This window comes from Mercurialis annua, linkage group LG4 (assembly GCF_937616625.2).
Source record: "Mercurialis annua linkage group LG4, ddMerAnnu1.2, whole genome shotgun sequence".
NCBI lineage: Eukaryota > Viridiplantae > Streptophyta > Magnoliopsida > Malpighiales > Euphorbiaceae > Mercurialis > Mercurialis annua.
The window spans coordinates 32,057,112-32,081,615 of record NC_065573.1 but is presented as its reverse complement, the minus strand read 5'-3'; the positions used below and the strand labels follow the sequence as shown (position 1 = coordinate 32,081,615).

Sequence of the window (24,504 nt, the reverse complement as noted above, 5' to 3'; positions counted from 1 at the left end):
CCAATTTGCTAATATTATTGTAATAGAAAAATACAATTTGGATATTATTATAAAAATTATGAAAATTGAATTAAATTACAACAGTAAAGGTTTAGATTTTTTTTCACTATTAGGCCAAAATTTGACAGAAGTTTAAGACATCATAAGAAAGTTGGTGAATTTGGATTGTGACCATTTTTTTTACAATAGATATAAAGGTATCCGGACTATTATTATATTTTTATTCTAGTGATATTTTTTTTAATTTGTTTTAATTTTTTTAATTAAATTATGAAATTTTAAATTTTGTTTTAATAGAAACTTTTTGGTTAAAATAATATGGCAGCCGGATTTTTTCATTTGATAATCGTTTTTGTTTTATCTTCCTCAAAACTTATCATTTATTAGCTTGGTCAAATAATATAAAGAGTCTTCCGGTCAAATTATGCATATATATATCAGATTTTTAAATAAAATAAAAAGTGACATCGGGCAACTACAAATTATGCATATATATATCAAATTATGCACATATATATCAAATTATGCATATATATATTCAGCGTCTATTATTACTCCGACTTTCTATTGAGCTGGACCCAAAAAAAAACCCAAAAATATCTCAGGCCCAAGGTAACTATAATTACAAAACTACCCCTAATCTTTTATTTTTTGACATAAATCTCCTTTTCTCTTTCTATTTGTCTAAAATGCACAATCCATGAGCTCAAATACCTCGTAAACGCACTTCACAATTCTCATCATCAGCAACTAAAAACCTTAAATACATAACAGATTAAAAAGCCCTATAACTAATATCTGATCACATACCGTAGCAATGGCTTCAAGAGCTCAAGCAATCACTGCCCTGGTTATTTGCTTGAATTTGCTATCCTTCAGCATGGTGAGCTGTATCGGAAGTTGCTCCATTGATTACAAACTACTGAAACTTGGTACCGATTACTGCTCCCTTCTTGCTCCTCTTACTAATCGTGACGCTGCTATTTGCCTTTGCGCTGCCGTCAACGCTCATCTCTTCGGCAGTTTTACCGATGCTCATGTTTTCATGGGCGGTTTGCTCACTGCTTGCGGCAAGACTCGTCCCGCTGCATATGTCTGCCTGACTTTAAATAAATAATTAATCCAGTCTATAAATTCTCCTGCGTTTTTATGTTTACTGGCAGTTATATTATATCCATATTTGCGTTAAACGATAAATAAGCATGTATAATAATTTCAATAATTTACGTGTTTTCATGGTCTCATCTCGAGAAAGACGAACCGCATCTTGGTTCGTTTCCATAGAGGAAGACGAGTGAGTCGAGACGAACCATCTGAGTTTGTCTTCCATTTGGGTTGGTCTTCGTTGAAGATGAACTCAGATGCAGCGGATGGTTTGTTGTCAGCAGGATGTTGCTGGCGGAAGGAGGTTGGCGACGGAAGTTGGCGGCGGCAGAGTGTTCTTCATTAAGCAAATTAGATTTTGTTAGCTTTCTCATCAAGTTCAATAAGTTAGTAATTAGGTTAGTTAATTAGGCTAATTAGATTTAATTAAGCTAATTAGAATTTCAATTAAAGAATTTTAAACCTTTTAACTAGTATTAAGTATAATTAATTAGAATTAATTGGATTGAAGAGTGAAACCGATCCGGTTTTGAAATTACAAAGTAAAAATAATTCGGTTTCACAAACTTAGATTTTTTTTGATATTTCATGATAAATTGAGGGAGTAAAATAACCCTTTATGCTTATTTTTTTTTGGCTTATTAGTAAAAAAAGCCAAATCTTTATAATTTGTTATAATTTAAACCAAACTTTTTAATTTTTATAATAATAGCAAAAGTGCATTTTGTTGTTGTAATAATAGCTAAATTGGTGGCCAAATTTGCAATAAAAAAAATTCAAATTTGGCTATTATTGCAAAAAAATATAATTTGCCTATAATTATAAAAATTAAAAAATTTGTTTAAATTGAAATAAGTTGTAAAGTTTTGCTTTTTTCGCCATTAAGCCTATATTTTTAGGTTTCTAAAAAAAAGCCTATATTTTTAAGGATTTATCATAAAAATTCACCAATTTTACATATTTTCTCATTTTTATCAGCCGTTTAAAAATCATCATTTTCATATATCAATTATCGATTTTTTTAAACTCATACACCGTCCGAAAATCTTGCAAAATTTTTTTACATGTTACTATCCGGTTCGTCATGACATGTCACTATTCGGTTGTCAACTCAACAATTTTTACCGAATTTTTGAACAGTGTATAAATTTAAAAAAATTAATAATTTGTGTATAAAAATAATAATTTTTAAACGGTTTGATTAAATAAAAAAAACATATAAAATTAATAAATTTTTATAATATTAATCTTTTTTTTTAACGTGTTCTAATAAGCTGGCAGATAACCTCGCTTGCTCTCCGTGACAAATCTTGCAAATAACCCAATAATTTCTAAGTAGCTTCAAAAGTATATTACACACAACAATAGTATGCAGTGCGTTAATAATTATTCATGATATCTGATTTTTGAGTCTGTAATTATTAAACTCCTTAATTTAATTTTTATGGTGGAGCTCACAAAATTAAAATTCCTAAAAACCAAAAATCGGCAATATCATATGTCAGCTGATATCTCATCACAAATCCAAAATATCCTAAAATTCAATTATTTTTTTTTAAAACAAACTCTACCCAATTAAACTTAACCCAATTAAACCCAATGTACCCCTAACCGCTCCATCGTTCTTCGGCCAGTGTTTTTCGGCCACAACCTCCCACCTGCTGTCGGCTTTGCGGTCGGAATTGTTTTCTGGCCATCTTCTTCGATCTGTTCTTCGAAGAAAAATAGATAGGGTATGTTCTTTTTTCGAAGAACACATCCAGATTCTGAAATCAGTTCTTCAACGAAAAATAGACCCACTTAATTATATTTTCATAAATATAAAATATATAATTACATTAATAACTAGTGGCCAGTAATTAAAATTTTCAAATTTTCAGGACTTAATACCTTTTAAAATCCTGACCTTATAATCCCTTTTCGATCATATCCTGACGTTGAAAACTTGTCAATATTATCCTATTTTGCCTTTTATCTTTTCAATTGTAAATTGAAATATTAAGTTGGCGTCTTTTTGATTTGGAAAAAATTCAAAAAATTCCTCTATGTATAACATATATTAATTGTACATATTTAAAATTTATTTAAATTTAGTTAAATTAATTAAGAATTTAAATTAGTTTTAATTTAGTTTTTAAAAATAAGGACTTATTTGTACTTTTTCGAATGGAAATGAATTTAATTTTATCTTTAAACATGGTTAATTGAATGACTTCATCATTTAAGTAAAAAAATTGATAAAAATAAAAAAAAGGTACAATTGAAACGATAAAATGAGAAATATATGATAAAATTGATAAGTTTTCAACGTCAGGGCATGATCGAAAATGAGTTATAAGATCGGAGTATTTTTTTAAGGCATTATGCCAATTTTCAAATGATCTTAAACCGTTGGTTCTAATATGTACGTTGAAACTTGAAATTTTAAAAATTTACTAGATGGAGAGCCTTAACCATTTAAACTATATATATCTCTAGCATATATTATCCAGTGAAATTGGTGATACTATTTTCAAAATAAAAATTATTGAAAATAAAGTAATTCTTTTTATTTGAATTGAGTTATTATTTTTAGTATGAGAATACATTTCTTCTGTGAAATGTGAAAGATAAAATCTCACTTTGTCATAAGTTTTTTTTTCTTAAAATGACATCAACCTATATTAATATAGATCATCAAAATTCATTTAAAAATTACTATGGTTATGGGTCTATATTAATTTTCTTTAGCAATAAAATCTTGATTTTGTACATGTTAAAAAAACATCTTATTATGTATATTTTTAAAAGATTCAATGGTGTAAAATAAAAAATTAATTAGTTAAACAACATGATGTTTGACTTAAAGAAAATTAATAAAGTGAACACCGAATCATTTAATCAAAAAAATTTGAAAATTACCCTTTGTAGTTTTTTTTTTAAAATTTTTACAAAAATACTCCTTTTACCTCTAATCCGCCAATTAATAATCTAAAATGGAGTATTTTGTAAAAAATTTAAAATATGAGGTATTTTTTTTAAAAAACCCAAAAATTTGTACCACTATGGATAAAATTTCTAGCTCCACTACCGATTATACCATCCAAACCCTAACGATAATTAAGTGGGTACCAGCTATTATAATTCGTACATGCAAAGAGAATCTAAACTTGTTCCTCCAAATTAGTCATTTGAAATTGTTTTTTTTCTTTATTGTGCAATATGCTGCAGACTATTTTCATTATAATGTAACTCGTAATATGAGCAAATAGTACAGGTACTTCAGGATTATGATTAGATTGCATGTGAAGCAAGACAATTTGCCAACTAATTGATAGAAAATCAGAATGCTCCAAACTCAATAATCAGAAAATGCCTTATCCTGCAAGCTGCAATGCCAGGTTGTGCCCACGCATCGCATAGGGTTAAGATTCTAAAACATTTTTAATATTATCATTATCTACCATCTATTATATGATTCCTCGTGCATGACATGGTGCATGCTTGCAGTTTTCATAGTTATTATGGAATGGATAATAAATTTTGAGTAATTCTTTTTGACTGTTTGATCCAAATTTTTCATTTTGTGTTAATTATATTTTGACATCAAATAAAAAAATTGAACTAATAAAATATAAAATATAATTTTGCATCATTATTTTTGTGATAAATTAATTCAAAATTGGGAGAAGAAAATCGTAATGTTTTTGTAATGACATAAATATCCATTAAATAAAGTTTAGTGACATAGTATACTAATGCTTCTAATAAAACTGGATATTAGTAGCTTTTATGAGTTTTGCTATAATTAATTATAGATTAATCAGACAAAATTAATGTATCTACCCACAACCATAGCTCATTTGTTAAAGGATAAACTCATTATTAGATCCTTAATTGTACGTCTTTTGATTAAATAATCTCTAAACTAAATCTTGTTATTTTTTTGGTCCCTGAACATATAAAAAACATGTCTTTAACTCCTTTCGTTAGAGTGTGTGATTCATGCACCAAAAATAGCAGTTACTTGTTAAAATAAGGTTTAATGTCTTAAAAAACCCCGACCTTTTAGCCCCTTTTCAATCATACCCTGACGTTGAAAATTTGTCAATTTTACCCTATTTTGAATTTTTGTGTTTCAATTGTACCCTGAAAAATTAAATTAACGTCTTTTTCGTTTGGAAATTTGTTTAAAACATTCTCTATGTCTAGCATATATTAATTGTACGTTTTTAAAATTTATTTAAATTTAGTTAAATTAATTAAGAATTTAAGTTAGTGTTAATATGATTATGGGTTTTAGTTAGTTTTTAAAAATAAAGGACTTATTTCTACTTTTTTGAATAAAAAAAAATTTAATTTCATGTTTAAACTTAGTTAATTGAATGATTTCATCATTTAAGTTAAAAAATTAACAAAAATTTAAAAATTGGGGTACAATTGAAAACGGAAAATTCAAAAGTGGGTAAAATTGACAAATTTTCAACGTCGGGGTGGAATTGAAAAAAGAATTAAAGGTGAGGGTTTTTTGAGTGATTAGGCCTTAAAATAATGTCACATAACTAAGGAATTTTTAATGGAAATCCATTGAAGGACTTGAAAACACGTTTTTCTTGAGTTTATGGACCAAAAGAAACAAAATTAATTTAGTTTAAGGACCAATTAATCAAAAGAAGTATAGTTTAAGAACCTAATAATGAGTTAAGCCTTTATTAAATATACTATAATCTTTAATTTTTTTCCAGTTTGATTCATTAATGTTTACCCTTCGACAATATACTCAACTTTTTTTAGGGTTGACGACACACAATGTTTTATAAATTCACATATACAAAATTTATCCTACTTGATATATATAATATCACGCTACATCAGCTGCAAATTAGACAAATATATTTGGCAACAAACATAAAAATACTAGATTATAATGGGATAATATTTAAACATCATGATATTATGAGTATATTAATTCATTTTGTCATTTGTCATTAAAATAAGTTAATAGGTTAAAATATACCTAATCAATTAGAAAGTAGACAATTTATGTTTTCCATTTATTGGTTAAACGTATAACCGACACAAATTACAAAATTACTTGTTCAAGTATATTTTGGAATAAATTTATCATTTTCGCCATAATTTTGGAACAAATTTATCTCAATTTCCATCTATATAAACCCTAAATCCCCTTAGCCATTTCCACCACTCTCAAGTCAAAGCAAGAAAAGCTCATATCTCAAATCCGATAAGAAATTTAGGTTCTTAATTTTTTGGAGATGGCTTCAAGAACTATAGCTTCAACTGCCTTTCTCCTTGCTCTCAACCTTCTTTTCTTTACTTTAGTGAGCTCTACATATTGCCCACCATCAACACCAAAAGGCCATCCATCAAAACCTATTAAACCATCACCAGTGCCATCATATAAACCAGCTAAATGCCCAAAGGATACCATCAAACTTGGTGTATGCCTTAATTTATTGAACGATTTATTGAGTGTTACAATCGGTACCCCACCAAAGACTCCTTGTTGTAGCCTTCTTGCTGATCTCGTTGATCTTGAAGCTGCTGTTTGCATTTGCACTACCCTCAAAGCTAGTGTTGCAGGTATTAGCTTGAATGTTCCGGTTAATTTGAGCTTGTTGCTTAACTACTGTGGTAAGAAGGTGCCAGAAGGGTTTCAATGCGCTTAAATTAAAGTCATTTTGTTTTTATTTATTTTTATCTTAAGTTCTTTGTTGTGTTTTTGGTGTCGGGGTGTTTTATAGCCTATGGCGTAAACATTCTATCAATAATTCATTATTGTACGATTTATTTATTTTTATCTATTTATGAAGACTTCTCGTCTTCGTCGTGTTGTTTTGTATTCCGCATCACTGTACTCAATTCTTCTTGTTAAATTTGAAATTATAATTTATTAAATACTTCTTTATGCAAGAGTATGTTGGCCCGAAAATGTATGTTATTTTAGCACAATCTAATTTTTATTTGTTGGATTGGTATTATGATTGCTAAATACAAAAATGAATTATCACTTTTGAATTGATAAGTTCAATTGTACTTCTATTTAACCATCCTCTTTTTTTTTTATATATATATAGATTTGAGATTGAAATCTGTTGTATTTCTTTCGAGTTTTTTTTTGATAAATTTCTTTCGAGTTTATTTAATATTATTAATCTAAAACTAATTAGTAACTCGAAGCATTACTGTACTTTTAAGCAGGTCTGATAGCTCAAAAAGAACTTGAAGCTTTTCCCCTATTTACAAATTCAATAATTGTGTTTTTAATTTCAGCAATTTTATCTCAATTTATAAGGGTAACAACAAGTGTGTGTGCCAATTTATTAGGTCAACAAGAGTTCTCTAATTGTTCACTTTTTTTTTTCTGGATCAATAATAATTCTCTAATGAACTACGTGGATTTTAATCTTGTTTCTACATCAGCATAACACCCACATCGTGTGCTAGTCCCGCTCAACAAATTTCAGGAACAAGATGTTAATTTTGTTAGGTAGTTTATTCTGATAACACTTAAACTACCGTTTCTTTTTTTGGCTAAATTTTAATTTTTTGTTTAATTTGGTTATTAAATATTAATATTTTTTTTTAATTTTGAATTTGAATTTTTTCGGCCAAAAATACTTAAATGGCAGCTTGAATCCTTTTTATCTAAAAATTTGTTCATGTATGCATAATTTGACCTAAAATTTTCATATAAGACTGACAAAATTCGGCTATAATAATTAAAATTATTTCAAAATTTTAAATTGAAAAATAATTATAAACAATTATATTAGATAAATGGAAATAAAACAAAATCGAGGGTTTTTTTATTATATAATAATGAAGTTTCTTTTTGAGAGCATTACATGTTTTAGCGCTGGAACATAATGCATGCTGCACAGACACCAAAGTCTCTTCCTGCCCACAAAAATATAAACAATCTCGAGACTTTTTGTCACATGAACGTTAAATTTATGCTAAGTATATATTTCGATTGTTCTATATTTTAAAAACAAAAAATTAGTGATAAATATACATTTTTATGTAACTATTATATGTATATTTTTTAGAAGATTATTAAAAAAAATAACATGATTATTTTTCATTTTGAAATTCAATTTTGAGTGTGGAATTCATTTTATATGAAAACATAAAATGTGCCCGCACGTAATTAATTGGCACCTGCAAGACTTTTTATCATTGGCATAACAAAGTCTTCACCAACTTAATTTTGGAATATCCATTTTGCAAATAATGAATCACAGTTTTAAGTTTTTAAAATGCAATTTGCTCTGCATCTCCATCTATAAAACCCCTTGCCTCAATGCCATTGCTCATCAGCCCCTTCAAACTAATAATTCTTTTATATCTATTTTTTTTAAACCGAACCAAAAATTTCTAAACATGGCTTCAAAAGTTGTAATGTCAGTCACCCTTCTCCTCTTATTTAATCTCCTTTTCTCCACGTTGGTTAGCTCTACATTTTATCCACCATCACCCCCCGAGCCAATTTTGGACCATTCATCATCAGCCACACGAGAGCCAATAGACCATGAATATGACTATTCAAGCTACCCATCATCAGCCACACCAAATCAATTATACTATGCTTCTCATCAATATGCATGGTGTGCCTTTAGTTTGGGATGTTTTTATTACTTAATGTTTAAGCAGTAATTTCTTGATGTACTCTTTTCTTAAATATTTTTGTTGTTTGGGCAATGCAAGGACTTATTGTCTTCTTCTACATCACACTTCAATTTTAAGGCTGTACTTAATTTGAATTGCATTTGGTTCAATTTAATTATGAATTAACAACGGGCTATTGTATCATTTATTTAATCTTTTATTGAATGATTAATTGGAATATTGCATTTAGTTTAGGTTAAAATCGAACGATAATCCAACACGCATTTAAATTAGGAATTACTTATAAAATATCTTACTTTTAAAACTTAATTTCACCGGTATTTGATTTTTTTGACCACTTTATATCTTATATTTTTTAATATAAAAAATATACTTTATTACTTTTCTCGATCGAGACATAAGTTTTTTTTTGAATTCATCGGATCTCATTAAATTGAATATAAAACAGTTACATTTATAAGAAATTCGGGATAATTTGAAAACTAAACCCGATGACCTGACATGGAACAGACAACATGCTGCCTGATTTGCAGATCTTACTTACGAAAATAAAAATAAATTACTAACTGTTTCGCGAATTAAGTGCAATCTTCAATCGCTTTCGTTCAAACTTCTCCAATCACCCGCAAACTCACAACATCCGATTCAATCAGCATTTGGTCATAATTCCTTCTAAAAAAGAGATATCAAACCTTTCACACAATGAAAGGACAACAAACCTTTCAGAAAGAAAGGACAAAATAAAACATTTATAAAAAAGATAAATAATAAAAAATAAATAAAACTAGTATAGCTCATAGACGAATCCATTTTGTTGATGAAAGATCTTCAATCTATCTTCGCTTCTTAATAATTGAATTGCGCTTTATGATAAATTTTAATCCATTAAAAAATAAAAAAGAATTAGCTATTTATTATATTTTATGAAATTAAAATAACATAAATAAATGGATGGCTACCGTCAACAGGAAAATTAAGCTATTGACAGCAGCTACCGAAGAAGAAATAAGAAAAAAGCTCTAGGCGGTTAGGGTTTGTTAGAGAGAAAAGAGATTTCCACATATAAATCAATTTTTCTCTCGATCGAATAGTATTTTTATATAGTATGTTTATGTTGTATTTATGGTGTTCTTTTATGGTTGTTTTTTTTAATAAGGTATGTTCTCGATCGAGACATGAGAAACGCATTATTTTTAAAATTATTTTTCAAAAGTAAATATCGAATGAAATTAGCAAAATATGGATAGAAAATCTAGTAATTAAGTTTCAAAAGTGGATATCCTAGTCAAAACAAGGTGGTTTATAGAAACTTATGAGTTTCTATAGTGACCAAAATAGAAGCAAAATATGAGAATCTTCGCAAATCCTCAATTCTCTTGCTAATGGTTCTCAATCCCTTTGGTGTTGCATGAGGGATTTCACCGATCTCTTCGATCCATGAGAGAAGAATTGCAGTGTCCGTCGTCTTATATGGGTATTAGAGGGGTTTGTGAAACCATCAACTCGGCAGGCTTGGTTGATCTAGGTATGGATGGATACTCTAGGACCTGGGAGGCAGGTCATGATACGGCTAGCTGGATTCAGAAGAGACTTGGTGGAGCTTTCAGGTATGGGAGTTGGTGTCTAAAGTTCCCAAACGCGAAAGTGACAGTGGTTCATTGTGAATGAAGCATATAGAGGTTAATTTAGGTATGTATGAAATACAGTCTGTCGCTAAAGTCCGTCGCTCAAACGATGTTTTCTAATAAATATTTCCTTCGGCAGTAACTACTAGGCAGTATTATGGGCATCGGCAATAGCTATTAGAAAACAAAACTCACAATCTTTATTAATCTCATAATGAATTTACAACCTATAGTCTTCTCTTTATATACTAGAGAAAACTTGGAAGAATCTAGAACCTGAAATTCTATATAACAAACTAACTAACTCAGACTATAACTGCTGCCACATCAGCAGAGGAATAACCAACTTCACAAAACAGCTTCACATATAGAACTCGTGCACCAGCAGCTCCATATGCTCATGACAGCTCATGACAGCTAAGAATGAAAGGAATCCAATGCAGCAATGTAGCTCAGCAGCTCAGAAGGAATCCAATGCTGAAAATGATCTGTAAGAGCCCCCCTCAAGCTGGAGAATACATATCAAGTAAGCCCAGCTTGGATATGGAATGTGAAAAAGAAGCAGGAGGTAGGGATTTAGTAAGACAGTCTGCAAGCTGATTAGCAGAACTAACTGGAAGCAAATGAATCAATCCAGATGCAATCTTTTCTCTAACAATATGACAATCAATGTCAATATGTTTGGATCTTTCATGGAAAACTGGATTATGTGCAAGTTGAATTGCAGACTGATTATCACAGAATAACTGTGCTGACCCAGTTTGAAACTGATGAAGATCCTGAAGCAAATATGTAAGCCACTGCATTTCACAAGTCAAAGTAGCTAAAGCCCTGTATTCTGCTTCTGTACTTGACTTAGAGACAGTGGTTTGCTTTTTTGACTTCCATGATATAAGAGAAGTCCCTATAAAAACACAGTAACCTGATATTGACCTTCTTGTGTCAATGCAGGTTGCCCAGTCAGAATCTGAAAAAGCTTTTAAGCTTAAATCTGACTCTGAGGAGAAAAATAACCCTTTACCAGGTGCTGACTTCAAATATCTAAGCACACGCTGAGCAGCTACCATATGCAGAGAGGTAGGACAATCCAAGAACTGAGACAATTGTTGGACTGCATAGGAAAGATCAGGCCTGGTTACACACAGATACAACAATTTGCCAACCAGTTGTCTATATGCAAAATTATCAGATAAAGGTGTCCCTTCACTTCTGCTCAATCTTTTAGAATTCACCATTGGAGTAGAAACTGGCTTTGCTTCAGAAAACCCCATGTCTGCTAATAAATCAGTAGCATACTTTCTTTGACAAAGTGTGATGCCTTTGTTTGATCTGGCTACCTCAAGACCAAGAAAATACTTAAGGGAACCAAGGTCCTTAATACTGAAAGTTGTGTGCAAGTAGTTTTTAATATGTTCAACTTCTTCCATGTCATTGCTGGCAATGATCAAGTCATCTACATAAACAAGAAGAGCAATAAACTTGTTTCCAGATACCTTGATAAATAAGGAAGAATCTGCTGTTGATGGTTTGAATCCTTGACTAACCAATGCTGAACTGAGTTTTGCATTCCACTGCATGCTAGCCTGCTTCAAGCCATATAAGGATTTCTGCAATTTGCAGACCTTAGAACTGGATTTAGAAATGAAGCCTGGTGGTGGTGTCATGTATACTTCTTCATTTAAATCCCCATGTAGAAAAGCATTATTCACATCTAATTGATGTAAATGCCAATTGTGAACTGCTGCAAGAGCTAACAAGGTTCTCACAGTTGTCATTTTAACAACAGGAGAAAATGTGTCCAGGTAGTCTAAGCCTTCCTGCTGATTATAACCTTTTGCAACCAATCTGGCTTTGCACCTTTCAATACTGCCATCTGATTTAAACTTAGTTTTGTAAACCCACTTACAACCTATAGCTTGTTTTCCCTGTGGAAGATCAGACATAATCCAGGTGTTATTGCTTTCTAAGGCTTTCATTTCTGCTTCCATAACATCTTTCCAACAAGAGTGCTTGACTGCTTCATTGTATGTTTTTGGTTCAGAAATAGAACTTATGTTTAAAACAAAAGTTCTATGATTTTTAGAAAGGTTTTTATAGGTAAGAACAGAAGAAAGGGCATGAGGACTAGTGATGGGTTTAATCAAAAAAGGAGGTAAAGACACTGAGTAATCCTTTAAATGTGTAGGAATTTGAGATGATCTAGTTGATCTTCTCAACTCAGGAAAATCAGAAGGTTGAAAGATAGAAGGAGGTGAGGTAGAAGCATGATTAGTGTTCCAAGGGCTAGAAACTGGACTGGTAGGTATGTTTGGTTCTGAGATAGGTGAATTGGGTTGTGAAGAAGAAGAAAAATGACTCCAGTCCAGGTTCTGTGAAGCAGAGGCAGACAAATCAGCAGAGTCTGATTTATGAATATAAGGATAGTTATGTTCATAAAATAGTACATTTCTAGATACTATGATCTGAGAAGTATCCATGCAATATAAAACATAACCTTTTGTGGAAGCAGGAATGCCTAGAAAAACACACTTGAGAGCCCTTTTGTCAAATTTGCTTCTTGAAGCTTCAGTTGTACTTGCAAAGCACAAGCAACCAAAAACTCTTAAGTGGTTTAGAACAGGCAAAGACTCATGCAGCATCTCATATGGAGTCTTATTTTTTATCACAGGAGATGGAGTTCTGTTGATCAAATATACAGCATGTTGAATGCAGTATTCCCAAAAATGAGTAGGTAAAGAGGATTGAAACTTTAGAGCTCTAGCAACATTTAAAATATGCTGGTGCTTCCTCTCTACTAATCCATTTTGCTCTGGGGTGTATACACAACTTGTTTGATGCTCAATCCCATGTTTGAGATAGAATTCATTCTGCATAAATTCTAGACCATTATCTGTTCTTATGGTCTTGATTCCTTTGCCAAACTGATTCTGAGCATAAGTTACAAAGTTGTTTAGAATGCCTCTTGTTTCTGACTTTTGTTTCATGAGAAAAATCCAGGTGTGTCTAGAGTAATCATCTACAATGGTCAAGAAGTATCTGAAACCATGCATTGAAGATACAGACATAGGTCCCCATATATCAACATGAATTAGATCAAATATTCCCTTAGAAACAGAAGTACTAATAGGAAAAGTCAGTTTTCTCTGTTTTGCATAATGACAAACATCACAAACATGTGTTACAGAATTCATTATTGATGGTTCTATCCTTTTCATCAATCTAAGAATCTTAGAAGACAAATGTCCTAATCTGTAATGCCATAATTCAGCAGAATTATCAACATGGCAAACATTATTCAAACAAGAAGGATTAGTAACAATATTAAATTTCTGACTCTGAACTAACTGATATAACCCCTTTCTTTTTTCAGCTTGTCCAATCATCCTCCATGTATGAAGGTCCTGAATGAAACAGGAGTCACCATGAATAATCAAGCATGTTTTTCCATCATCAGTCAGTTTGCTAGCAGATATAAGATTAAAGTTGAACTGAGGCACATAGAGAACATGATCAAGGATAAGCTCAGAAGATATCTTAACTGATCCTATATGAGTCACTGTTATAAGTTCTCCATTAGGTAACCTAACATGAACACCAGTTACTGCTTTAGATTTGATCAAATAATCAAGATTGCAAGTAATGTGACCAGTTGCTCCTGTATCTAGGATCCATCTGTTCCTATAACAATCATCATTAGACTGACAAGAGCAAATCATACCTTGTGTTTCTTTCTGAGCTTTAAAAGAAGCTGTTAAGGAATTGACATGAGATGCTTCTGGTAAAGTTGATCCAGTCATATGAGGTTGCTGAATCAATGCCATTATCTTCTGGTATTGATCAGGAGTGAAAGGGAAGATTGATCCTGATGCTTCATTTTCATTAAAGCAAGTATTTCCCTGTATTGCAGATTGTTCAGACATTGTTTCCTGCATTTTAGGATCTGCAAACTTTGATTCTGCATAAGCATAGTTAGCTTGAGGAGTAAAATTGTTTTCTCTTTTATATTTTGGTTGATAACCAGGAGGAAATCCATGTTTCCTGTAGCATATATCCACTGTATGTCCTGAGAAACCACAAAATGAACAAAGTTTCATCTTATTGGATTGAAAATTTCCACTTCCAAATCCAGAATTGCCAAATCCAGAATTTTGTTGAAAAGAGTAAATCTCTTCTTGCAAGTCACCTATTCTGTAAATGTCTCCTTGTGAGAATCTATCCCTCAGATCATTCCATATATCCAAAGCACTATCTAAACATGAAATGCTTTCAGCAATTGTAGGAGAAACTGACCTGAAGATCCATGACATCACCATGGTATTGCATCTTTCCCATACATCAAACATCTGATTATCTCTTGTTGGTGCTAAAATCGATCCATCAACAAATTTATACTTGTTTTTGGATAGCAAAGCCATTCTCATCGATCTACTCCACTTGTGATAATTTCCTCCATTTAGAAGAACTGAAACTAAAACCAAAGAGTCACCTGGGTGCAAGAAGAAAGGACTGGACATTGATTCATCTGCTCTGTAGTTTGTGTTTATGTTCGCCATTGATAAGAAGATTGAAGATTATGAGATTAATCCGAGAAAAGAAAAGAAAAATTTGACATAAAAGAGTGTTTGGAAGCTGGGAAAAAATAACTGCTCAAGAAAAGTAAGAAATGCAGAGCATAGGCTCTGATACCATATTAGAAAACAAAACTCACAATCTTTATTAATCTCATAATGAATTTACAACCTATAGTCTTCTCTTTATATACTAGAGAAAACTTGGAAGAATCTAGAACCTGAAATTCTATATAGCAAACTAACTAACTCAGACTATAACTGCTGCCACATCAGCAGAGGAATAACCAACTTCACAAAACAGCTTCACATATAGAACTCGTGCACCAGCAGCTCCATATGCTCATGACAGCTCATGACAGCTAAGAATGAAAGGAATCCAATGCAGCAATGTAGCTCAGCAGCTCAGAAGGAATCCAATGCTGAAAATGATCTGTAAGGATAGCTCTATTCATCCGCCCGGCAGCAACAAATTTCTGGGTAATTATTTGCAGTTTCTGACCGGAGCAGGGAGCATATGGGCCAGTAGGTTGGTTCTTTTATTCCATTTATTTGGAAACTGAAAATTCTTGATCATATCCAATTTTTTATTTGGTTATTGGATAGAGACCGTATTTCTTGCAATACTTCTTTAGTCCGTCAAGATGAGCTTGATCCTTCTAATATTCTTGTTCTTGGTGTGGTGAAGAAGAAACGAGCTCTCATATTATCTTGCATTGTGATTATGCTTGGCTTTTTTTTGAATTGTTTATTTGCTAAATTCTGAATTCTTTGAGTCACTCCTATGACTGTTCATCATTTTTGTCAATTTCTGGACAGAATGTGTTTTTCGAGAATATAAGGAGTTTTGAAAGTTTATTTAGTTTTTCAATGTTTGGGAATTATAGAAAGTTAGAAACAAGATACTAGTTTTCAAGAGAGAGACTATGCGAACTAAGTCTTTAGTTTTCTTAGTTATTAGTAGGGCGGTTCTGTTCTATGCTTCTTATCACTCTCGTTTTCCTTTTTTGAGGTTAGACGTTTTTAGATGTTTGGATTGCTTTGTTAAGTACTCTTGATAGTTCTTTTATACTTTTCTTTTACCTCCAAGTGGTTGTTCTAATAAACAAGCATTTATCCAAAAAATATAGTTCATTGTGTATGAAAGAAGTATTGTAAAATTTAATCAATAAACTATTATATTATATTGTATTGATAAATTATTAGATTTAATTAATATTAACACATTTCATAACATAATTTATTGTATACAAATAAAGTTTTAACCAATCAATAAAATTTATTTTATAATCATATAAATAATATAAGAATACATCTTATTGAACTTTGTATATATTTAAAATAACATTATTTAAATTAAAAAATTTAGTTATGATATTTAAAATATTTTTTAACTATTATATATGGGTTAGAAAATATGAAAAGTTTTTGAAATTTAATTAAATTAATTAAAATTTAAACTTATAAAATTTTATTGTCATGAAATTTGAGGAGTTTTATTTTTGTCTATAAATTTTAAAATTTGAAGATTTTTGATATATTATTAATATTTATAGGCTAGGAAATAAAAGATATTTAAAAATTAAATTAATATAATTTTAAATTTTTTATGCCTATAAATTTAGGAGTTGTAATATCTTAACCATATTTATAAGCTATTAAATATAATTTTTTTAAGTTTAATCGCTATATTTAACTTTACTATATTTATAAACCATAAAATTTAATTTATATTAAAAATATATTTAATTCAAAATAAACTAAAAATTTGGCGAAATCTATAGATCAAAGGCAAAACTCATATACCACTATTTTTTAGGAGGTTCCTATCGCAAACTTGTCTATATTTAGGTCCCTCTAGTTGTCCATTTTCAATTTGTACGTCTTTTATTGAGACCGAAAGAAAAAATTATAAGTAGAGGGAACAAATGAAAATAAAAAAAGGATATAAAATCAAAAACCTAATAAGTAAAAAAATTGAAAGAAAATATTTTTACGGTAGGAATTTTCTAAATATAAGTGACAAAATAAAGAAGCAGTCCTGAGATAGGTTTAGCCTAAATCAAATTATATTAAACTTAAAATTTAGTTTAAATACATATTTATTTATTAAAAAATAAATTTAAAAATTATTAAATCTCACATACGCGACTCATGAGCAGAGACCTAATAATAATAATAATAATAATAATAATAATAATAATAATAATAATAATAATAATATGAAAGCAATATTCCCAAACAAATTGGTTATCCGTGGGGAATATGAACACAAAATTCTTTCAATGAAAAGCTTCTAATCAAAGAACACTTGTTCATTTATAAATACCCCCTCGTTTTACCTTTCAATTTAACCAACCCTAAGGTTCAAGGACTTTTTATTTTTAATTTTTACTTAATCCTTAAGCATTTTTGTTTCTTTACTTGATTATTATATTTTTAAAAGCATTTTTTTACCAAAGACAATTCTATAAAGGGATTATTTTCCAAATACCTGATTTGGGTAAAGTATTTACACCATTTTAATCCATTTTTTTTCTCTTATCCTATGTTAACTAATAAGCTAACTTATTTACAAAAAATACCTACTATATAAAGAAGTCTTATCTCATTTTAGATTAAACTTTTTCATAGTCACTTTTTTTTTCTCTCTTCTCTCTCTTCTCTCTCTTCTTCTTTTTCATTTGATTTTCAGTTTATCTCTTCCGATTATTTTTCCGTTCGTCTTTCCGGCCGTGCTTCCGTTCGTCTACTTTCGATGGATTTCTCGTCGTTTCCGGTCGTTTTTCTGTTCGTCTTTTCCGTTCGCGCTAGTCCGTTCGTCTTTTCCGTTCACGCTATGGATTTCTCGACTCATTTTCAGATATGTGTAATTTTTTAGATTTTTTGTAATGATTTAAATATTTTGTAAATAAATTATTGTAGATATATAATTTTTTGTTTATAAAATTGTTCTATTGTTCATATAATTATTTATTTTGTCTTCTCTTATTCATAAATTTGTTTATTGCTATTGATTTTGTAAAGAAAATGTTGATTTATGGTGCATTTGTAATAATTTTATAATATCTTAACGTTTTAGTGTATTTTTGGTGTATTAATAGTGTATTTCTGCTGTTTTTTAGTATATTTATGGTGCATTTACAGTGTTTCTGGTGTATTTGCAGTGTTTATGGTGTATTTGCAGTGTTTCATGGTTAAACCACAAAAGCACTACAAAATGCCATAAATACACTACTTATACACTATATATACACTAATTTTACACTATATAAACACCATAAAAACACTACCGTTACACTATAAAAAATAAAATAAAAAATTTCAGAAAAAAAAATCAATAAAAAATAAAAATTAACACTATATATACTAATCTTACACTATATAAAAAAACTGTCGGTCGGTTAGGTCGACCGAACCGAAAAACCGAAAACCGAAATTGAAAACCAAAAAAGGTATTTATGAAATTAAAAAAAAAGGTATTTTTCGTAAATGAAAAAAGTCAAAAAAGAAAAGTCAAAACTTGTAATGTAAAGTTATAAATAAAATGCCAAAACATGTAATTTGAGAAATTACCACTTGTATACAATCCTTCAATTTCCTTACTTAGTTTTTATTTTTTAGAAAATAATTTTATTTGGTCTCTCACACTTTTACACTTTTATCAACAAAAAGACCTCATAAAATTGTTTTTGAAAATATAAAAACTACTAAAGGAAACAAAACTCTTAGGAATAAAGTAAAAAAATTGAAATTACAGAGATCTTTTTCGCCGCAAATCGGTGTCTTTAACATTTTAAAAATATCAATTTTATATAACAAATATTCTCTATGTCCTAGTTCAAACATGTAAACCACTTCTTCTCGTTGGTTTTAAGAGTGATCCTAATTCAATTATATATAGCCCAACTTAATATATCTTGTTCCAATTATGTTTACATGTTTGAATCCATAAGGAACATTTGTCATATAAAATTAGATATCAAAATCTGAAATTGTTAATATAATAATTAATGATGGCGATGATTGCTGTTGAGTGAAGAGAAGGCCTTAGCAGAATCTGAAGATTTGTGAAAAGAATTAAACAAAAATTAATATGCACAAATATACAATTAAGGCTTGCCAAAATTTAAGATGTGTCCGCACGTAAATCTGATAGTCCTCGGCAACTTAGTTTTTCAACTTTGTAATGTCATGTTACAGACTATAACCCACATGACTAACAATTTCATAATTTAAAAATGCATTTTGATATCTATCTCCATCTATAAATATATCCTTGCCCTAATTGACATCTCTCATCACCCCTCAAAGCAAATTAAAAGCTTATTGATCAGAAAATAAGAAATCTCATCAATTTTTTTTTTGATATGGATTCAAGAATTATAGCTTATGGGGCACTTCTTTTCTCTCTTAATTTTCTCTTTTTCACTTTGGTTAGCTCTACTTATGCACCTGACTACACTAGTCACCCCACATCAACAACATCGAAGTCAAAAGAATATGCACCTGACAACATTAGCAACCCATCATCGGCAACACCAGAGCAAAAAGACTATGCACCCGAATACCCTAACAAACCATCATCGACAACACCTGAGCCAATAGACTATACACCTGACTATTCTAGCCATCCATCATCTGAAACACCCAAGCCAACAGACTATACACCTGACTATACGAGTAACCCATCATCAACAACTTCAGAATCAGTAAACTACACACCTGATTACACTAGTAAAGCGTCATCAGCAACACCAGAGCCGATAAACTATTCACCCGACTATACTAGCAACCCATCATCAACACCATCAGAGCCGATAAACTACACACCTGACTACTCTAGCCACCCATACATAGAACCTGCTAAATGCCCAAAGGATACCCTTAAATTAGGTGTATGTGTCAACTTATTGAAAAGTTTGTTGGGTATTACACTTGGTACCCCACCACATACTCCTTGCTGTAGTCTTATCGGTGATCTTGTGGATCTTGAAGCTGCTGTTTGCCTTTGCACTACCATTAAAGCTAGTCTTTTGGGCGTTAACTTGACTCTTCCAATTGATCTTAACTTATTGCTCAACTATTGTGGCAAACAAGTGCCAGAAGGATTCCAGTGTGCTTAAACTAATGTCATTTTGAGTGGTTTCTATGTTTTTTATGATGTGTTTATTGATTATGCTTTTAAGTGTTTTTTTTAGAGGTAGGGATTCTTCTTTACATGCAATTTAAAATTGCAAGTTTATTTTCAATTGAATTGTATTTTTTTCCGAATTATATATTAATTTTATTTTTGAATAATTAAATTTCTTTTATTATTTCAATAGGCTAGTTTTTATTTACTCAGTTGATGGACTATGCGAATTTAATCACACATTAAGATATTTTATCCCCTAATTCAAATTGGGGTATTGAACTCTTAAGATTAGTAAACTATCATAAATACTACAACAAACATGAGCATATAATATATTCCCAAATTTTCTTGGGATCCTAATACCAATAATTTCATGATCTGTATCTTTCATTTTTGGAGACTTATAAGAATAAGAACTTCTTTAAGTTAAACGCCACCCATAAAATGACATATACCCTCATCATCGTTACTCATCAACTCTTGAATGCCCCGAGTTTTGAGGTTGTCCGTCCTTAAACGAACCAACGTGGTATTTGCGGCAGCAAGATTGGAAGATGGCGGTAGATGGTATCACGTGATATATTTTATTTTAATATTGGTTTACAAATCTATGTCTCATAATGAGTATGACGATCTTTAATTTATTTAATAAAAATTAAAATTAACTACATTATATCGAATATATTATAAGATAAATTTATTTCTAAATCAAAAAGTTATCGAATTTTTTTTAAATAAGAAGTAATTTTAATTTAAAACTAATTTTATTTCAAGGGAAAAGGGTCATTTATATCCTTAAGGTTTGGTTTTAAGATCAAATAAGCCCTCAACGTACAAAAAGGTTCATATATGCCCCTAACATCTTAGAAAATGAACAATCAGGCCCTCGATTTGGACAACCAGACCCCTAACGTTTCATTTATACGTCAAAATTAGGGGCATGGTTGTCAACATTTTAAGACGTTAGGGGCATATTTGAACCTTTCTGGACGTTGAGGACTTAATTGATCCTGGAGATAAACCATAGGGGTATGAATGACCCTTTTTCCTTATTTCAAATGTAGTATAACAATGATTTATATATAAAGAAAATAAATTGAGTTTGGTTTTGGTGGGTCATTATGTGCGTTGGTTAAGTTAATGGTTTTGTCATGTCCGTTATTCGCTAAATTGGCAATGACGTGACCGACCTGCTAGCAAAAGAAAACAAATTTGGTTCAAAAATTGCTACAAAAGAAACATAACATCCCAAAACCGGCTATATTTGGTAACTTTTTTATGTTTTGGCCATGACCGACCCTGACTAGCAAAGGTTTAGTTCTGAAGCCCTTCACATATGTTATAATTCAAGTTTTAATCCCTTTTTTTTTAAAGTCAAACAATATGGTCTTCCACTTTTCTTTTCGTCTACAATTTAGTCTCTCCATCTATTTTTTGGTACTAGTCAACTTTGTCAAAGGACTTAACTAAAAAAGTACAATTTTAGTTTAGTTATTAAATTTATTTTTAATAAAAATATAAATGAAGTCTATTAGATTATAAAATTTAACGGCTAAGTAAATTCAATTAATTTAATATTTATTTTTCTTACATTTACAATGTTTTAGTTTTTAATTTTTTACTACATTGAGTTTTTAAAACTAGAAAAAAACAAACTAAAAATGTGTTTTTTCAAAAACTTATAACACTAATATATTATTAAAAATTAATTGAAACCATTAACTCAATAAATTTTCATAATAATATGATTTTTATTTGGACATATTAAAAAAATATAAATTTAAAAATTAAATTAAAATTTAATGTTTTTAAGTTAGTCATTTGAGTCAAGTAACTAACACCAAAAATGGATGGGAAGATTTAATCTTTGACGGAAATGAAAGTGGACAACCATATCGTTTAATTTTAAGGCAGAATGGATCAAAGTATGGGTTATGATATATATAAGGGATCTTTGAGTAATTTGTTATAAAAATAAGGGTTAATGTCAAAAAAATCACGAACTTTACACGTTTTCTCATTTTAATCATGCAATTTAAATTTTCTCATTTGCAAGGACTACCACTTTTTCTCAAATTCATGCACGGTGCTGAAATGGAACTCCTTTATTGGTGTAAAATGATTTCCACCTCAGCAAATTACACCAATAGAGCCGTGACAACTCAGCACCGTGCATGAATTTGAGAAAATGTGGTAGTTCCACTACTAAAAATGCTGGCTTTTAGCCACGGATTTTCCGTCGCTAAAAGCACGTTTCCCGACGGATTCCGTCGGCAAAATCCTCGTCGCCAATTTTTTGGCGACAGATTTCTCAAAAATTGCTGACGGGTTTTAGCGACGGATTTAATTCCGTCGCTAATTACCGACGGATTTTAAATCCGTCGCTAATTGAAAAAAATTTAAAAAATTAAATCGTAAAAATAAATTATTATTATTTAATCGGTCACACACCCGTCACCCTCTGTCACCCACCCGTCGCCCAACGCCCTCTGTTACCCATCCGTTGCCTCCATCACCCACTCGCAATTTTTACAAATTTCCCAGTAGGTCACCTGTTGAGCAAAAAGCACAACTTGTAATAATCCGGAAGTCGGAATCGATCCCACGAGGAGTGAATCTAGAGCGATTGATGAGAATGAACTTTAGTTGCGATTCAATTCGTTTAGCGAAACACGAATGGTTGAAGTTCAAGTAAGATTAACACTAAATAGGCACTAAACAACTAACCAATTAAACTAATAATTCAAGCAACTATAATAAGAACGAGTTTAATCAATAAGTAAAAGATGTCTAGGGGTTGAAATCATTCCTAGGTCATGCATACATAGTAATGGATGAATTGGTATCTAGCAAGGGCCGAGTTGTGCCTAGCGCACCGTTCCCGCTCTCTCGAGCCTCTAAGAACGACAAAATCAATCATCAAGTAATCAATTAATGCCTAACTCACTCTCGTGATACTAAACAAAACCAATTACCCAACATCAATTAATCAACAAACTCAAGGTCACCTAAATCCTAATCCACTCTCGTGGTATTACAATCTAGGCTTCTAATTTCAAAGTCTATTCACCTAACCATTTCTCAATGAGTCAAGCAAACACTAAATCATGCATTAGATAGCTAGGCTAACACAAGCATTAGAAACTAGAATTAGAACAAGCGTTAACCAATCAAACATACCATTTAACATAACAAGAAGGAAATCATCTCAACCCCCAAACATGGGGGATTAGTTACACATACCAAGAGTTAAATTAACAAAATGATAAAGGGAAGGCATGGTTAAAGAGTACTTACAATAAGATGAAAAACCCACAAATAAGAGTTGTAATAGAAAATAAAACTTGTTCATTCAATGAAGCTTCAAAGATCTCAACAATGGTGGAAATATAAAAATCTGGAAACTCTATTGAAGAAGAAGACTAAAATTTAGGGATTTCTAAAATTAGGAGAAGATTCAAAAGTACACTAATAGAATAAAGTCTAGGGAAATCTTCTATACCTAAAATAAAGATAAGACTCCTTATATAGTACTTACAAAAGAAGGAAAAAGACAAACATTCATTTACACATGTGTTGGGCCCAAAATAGCAAATTAATAAAGTCTTGTTGCATCTTGAAATAAGATTTCCCCATTCCAGCAAGCCCAGGCTCGAATAGAGCTCCTTGGGCTAAATGAGGAGCCCGATTCGAGCTGCCATTTTCTGCTCCGGATCGCGATCTTCAAACCTTCGTAACTCGGTGTAGAAATGTCCGATTGAGTCGATTCTTGAACCGTTGGAAAGCTTAGGACGTCTACTGTAACTTTCATGAAGATCACGAGTTCATTTGAGGCTTCTAGCTAGTCCAAATTGGTCAATTAGTGCCCAGGGATCATCTTTTCAGATTTGCAAATGAGCTTCCGCGTCGCTTTTGTCGTCTTTTCCAACTTTTTGCACCAAAATGATTCTGCAATGCTCCTAAGTACCTGAAATAGTAAAACACGTAATAAGGCATACGAAATACCATAAAACCGTTATAAAACGTGAATAAAGCATGCGGAAACGACACTAAAGATAGGAGTAAAATACTCCTATCATCACCCATCCTTCCCATTGCTCCCACTCACTGCTCTTTAACTTTTAAGTTCTCCCGCGCGTAGCTCCACCTGAACCAGCTCAGCTTCTAGTTATTAATATATGTATATTTATATTTAAATGTAACTAAAAAATAACAAATACTTCCTCACACATTTTAAGATAATTATTTTTATAATTAATATATTTTAAATAATTATTAATGAATAAATAAATAACAATGTTTTTAATATATTTTATAAATAATTATGTTATATTTAAATAATATTATATTTAATTAAAAAAATAATTATTATTTTTTATTTAATAATTATTTTCCTAAATAACTTTTTGATAAAAAAATTATTTTTACGATTTAATTT

The 24,504-nt window shown here is 30.7% G+C and overlaps 3 protein-coding genes across 3 annotated transcripts; all 3 read left to right on the top strand.

The window, feature by feature from the left end:
- Window positions 1–817: 817 nt before the first annotated feature.
- On the top strand, window positions 818–1,450 carry LOC126678593 (14 kDa proline-rich protein DC2.15-like). Its single transcript, XM_050373486.1, has 2 exons — window positions 818–1,093; window positions 1,352–1,450. The coding sequence occupies exons 1-2, from the start codon at window positions 818–820 to the stop codon at window positions 1,448–1,450; spliced, it is 375 nt and encodes a 124-aa protein (XP_050229443.1).
- A 4,823-nt stretch (window positions 1,451–6,273) lies between these two features.
- Window positions 6,274–7,017, top strand: LOC126676594 (14 kDa proline-rich protein DC2.15-like). Its single transcript, XM_050370828.1, has one exon. It carries the CDS (start codon window positions 6,360–6,362, stop codon window positions 6,771–6,773), a length of 414 nt encoding a protein of 137 aa, XP_050226785.1. The 5' UTR covers window positions 6,274–6,359; the 3' UTR covers window positions 6,774–7,017.
- Window positions 7,018–19,242: 12,225 nt separating this feature from the next.
- LOC126679209 (pEARLI1-like lipid transfer protein 3) lies at window positions 19,243–20,235 on the top strand. Its single transcript, XM_050374191.2, has one exon. It carries the CDS (start codon window positions 19,300–19,302, stop codon window positions 20,053–20,055), a length of 756 nt encoding a protein of 251 aa, XP_050230148.1. The 5' UTR covers window positions 19,243–19,299; the 3' UTR covers window positions 20,056–20,235.
- Window positions 20,236–24,504: the final 4,269 nt, after the last annotated feature.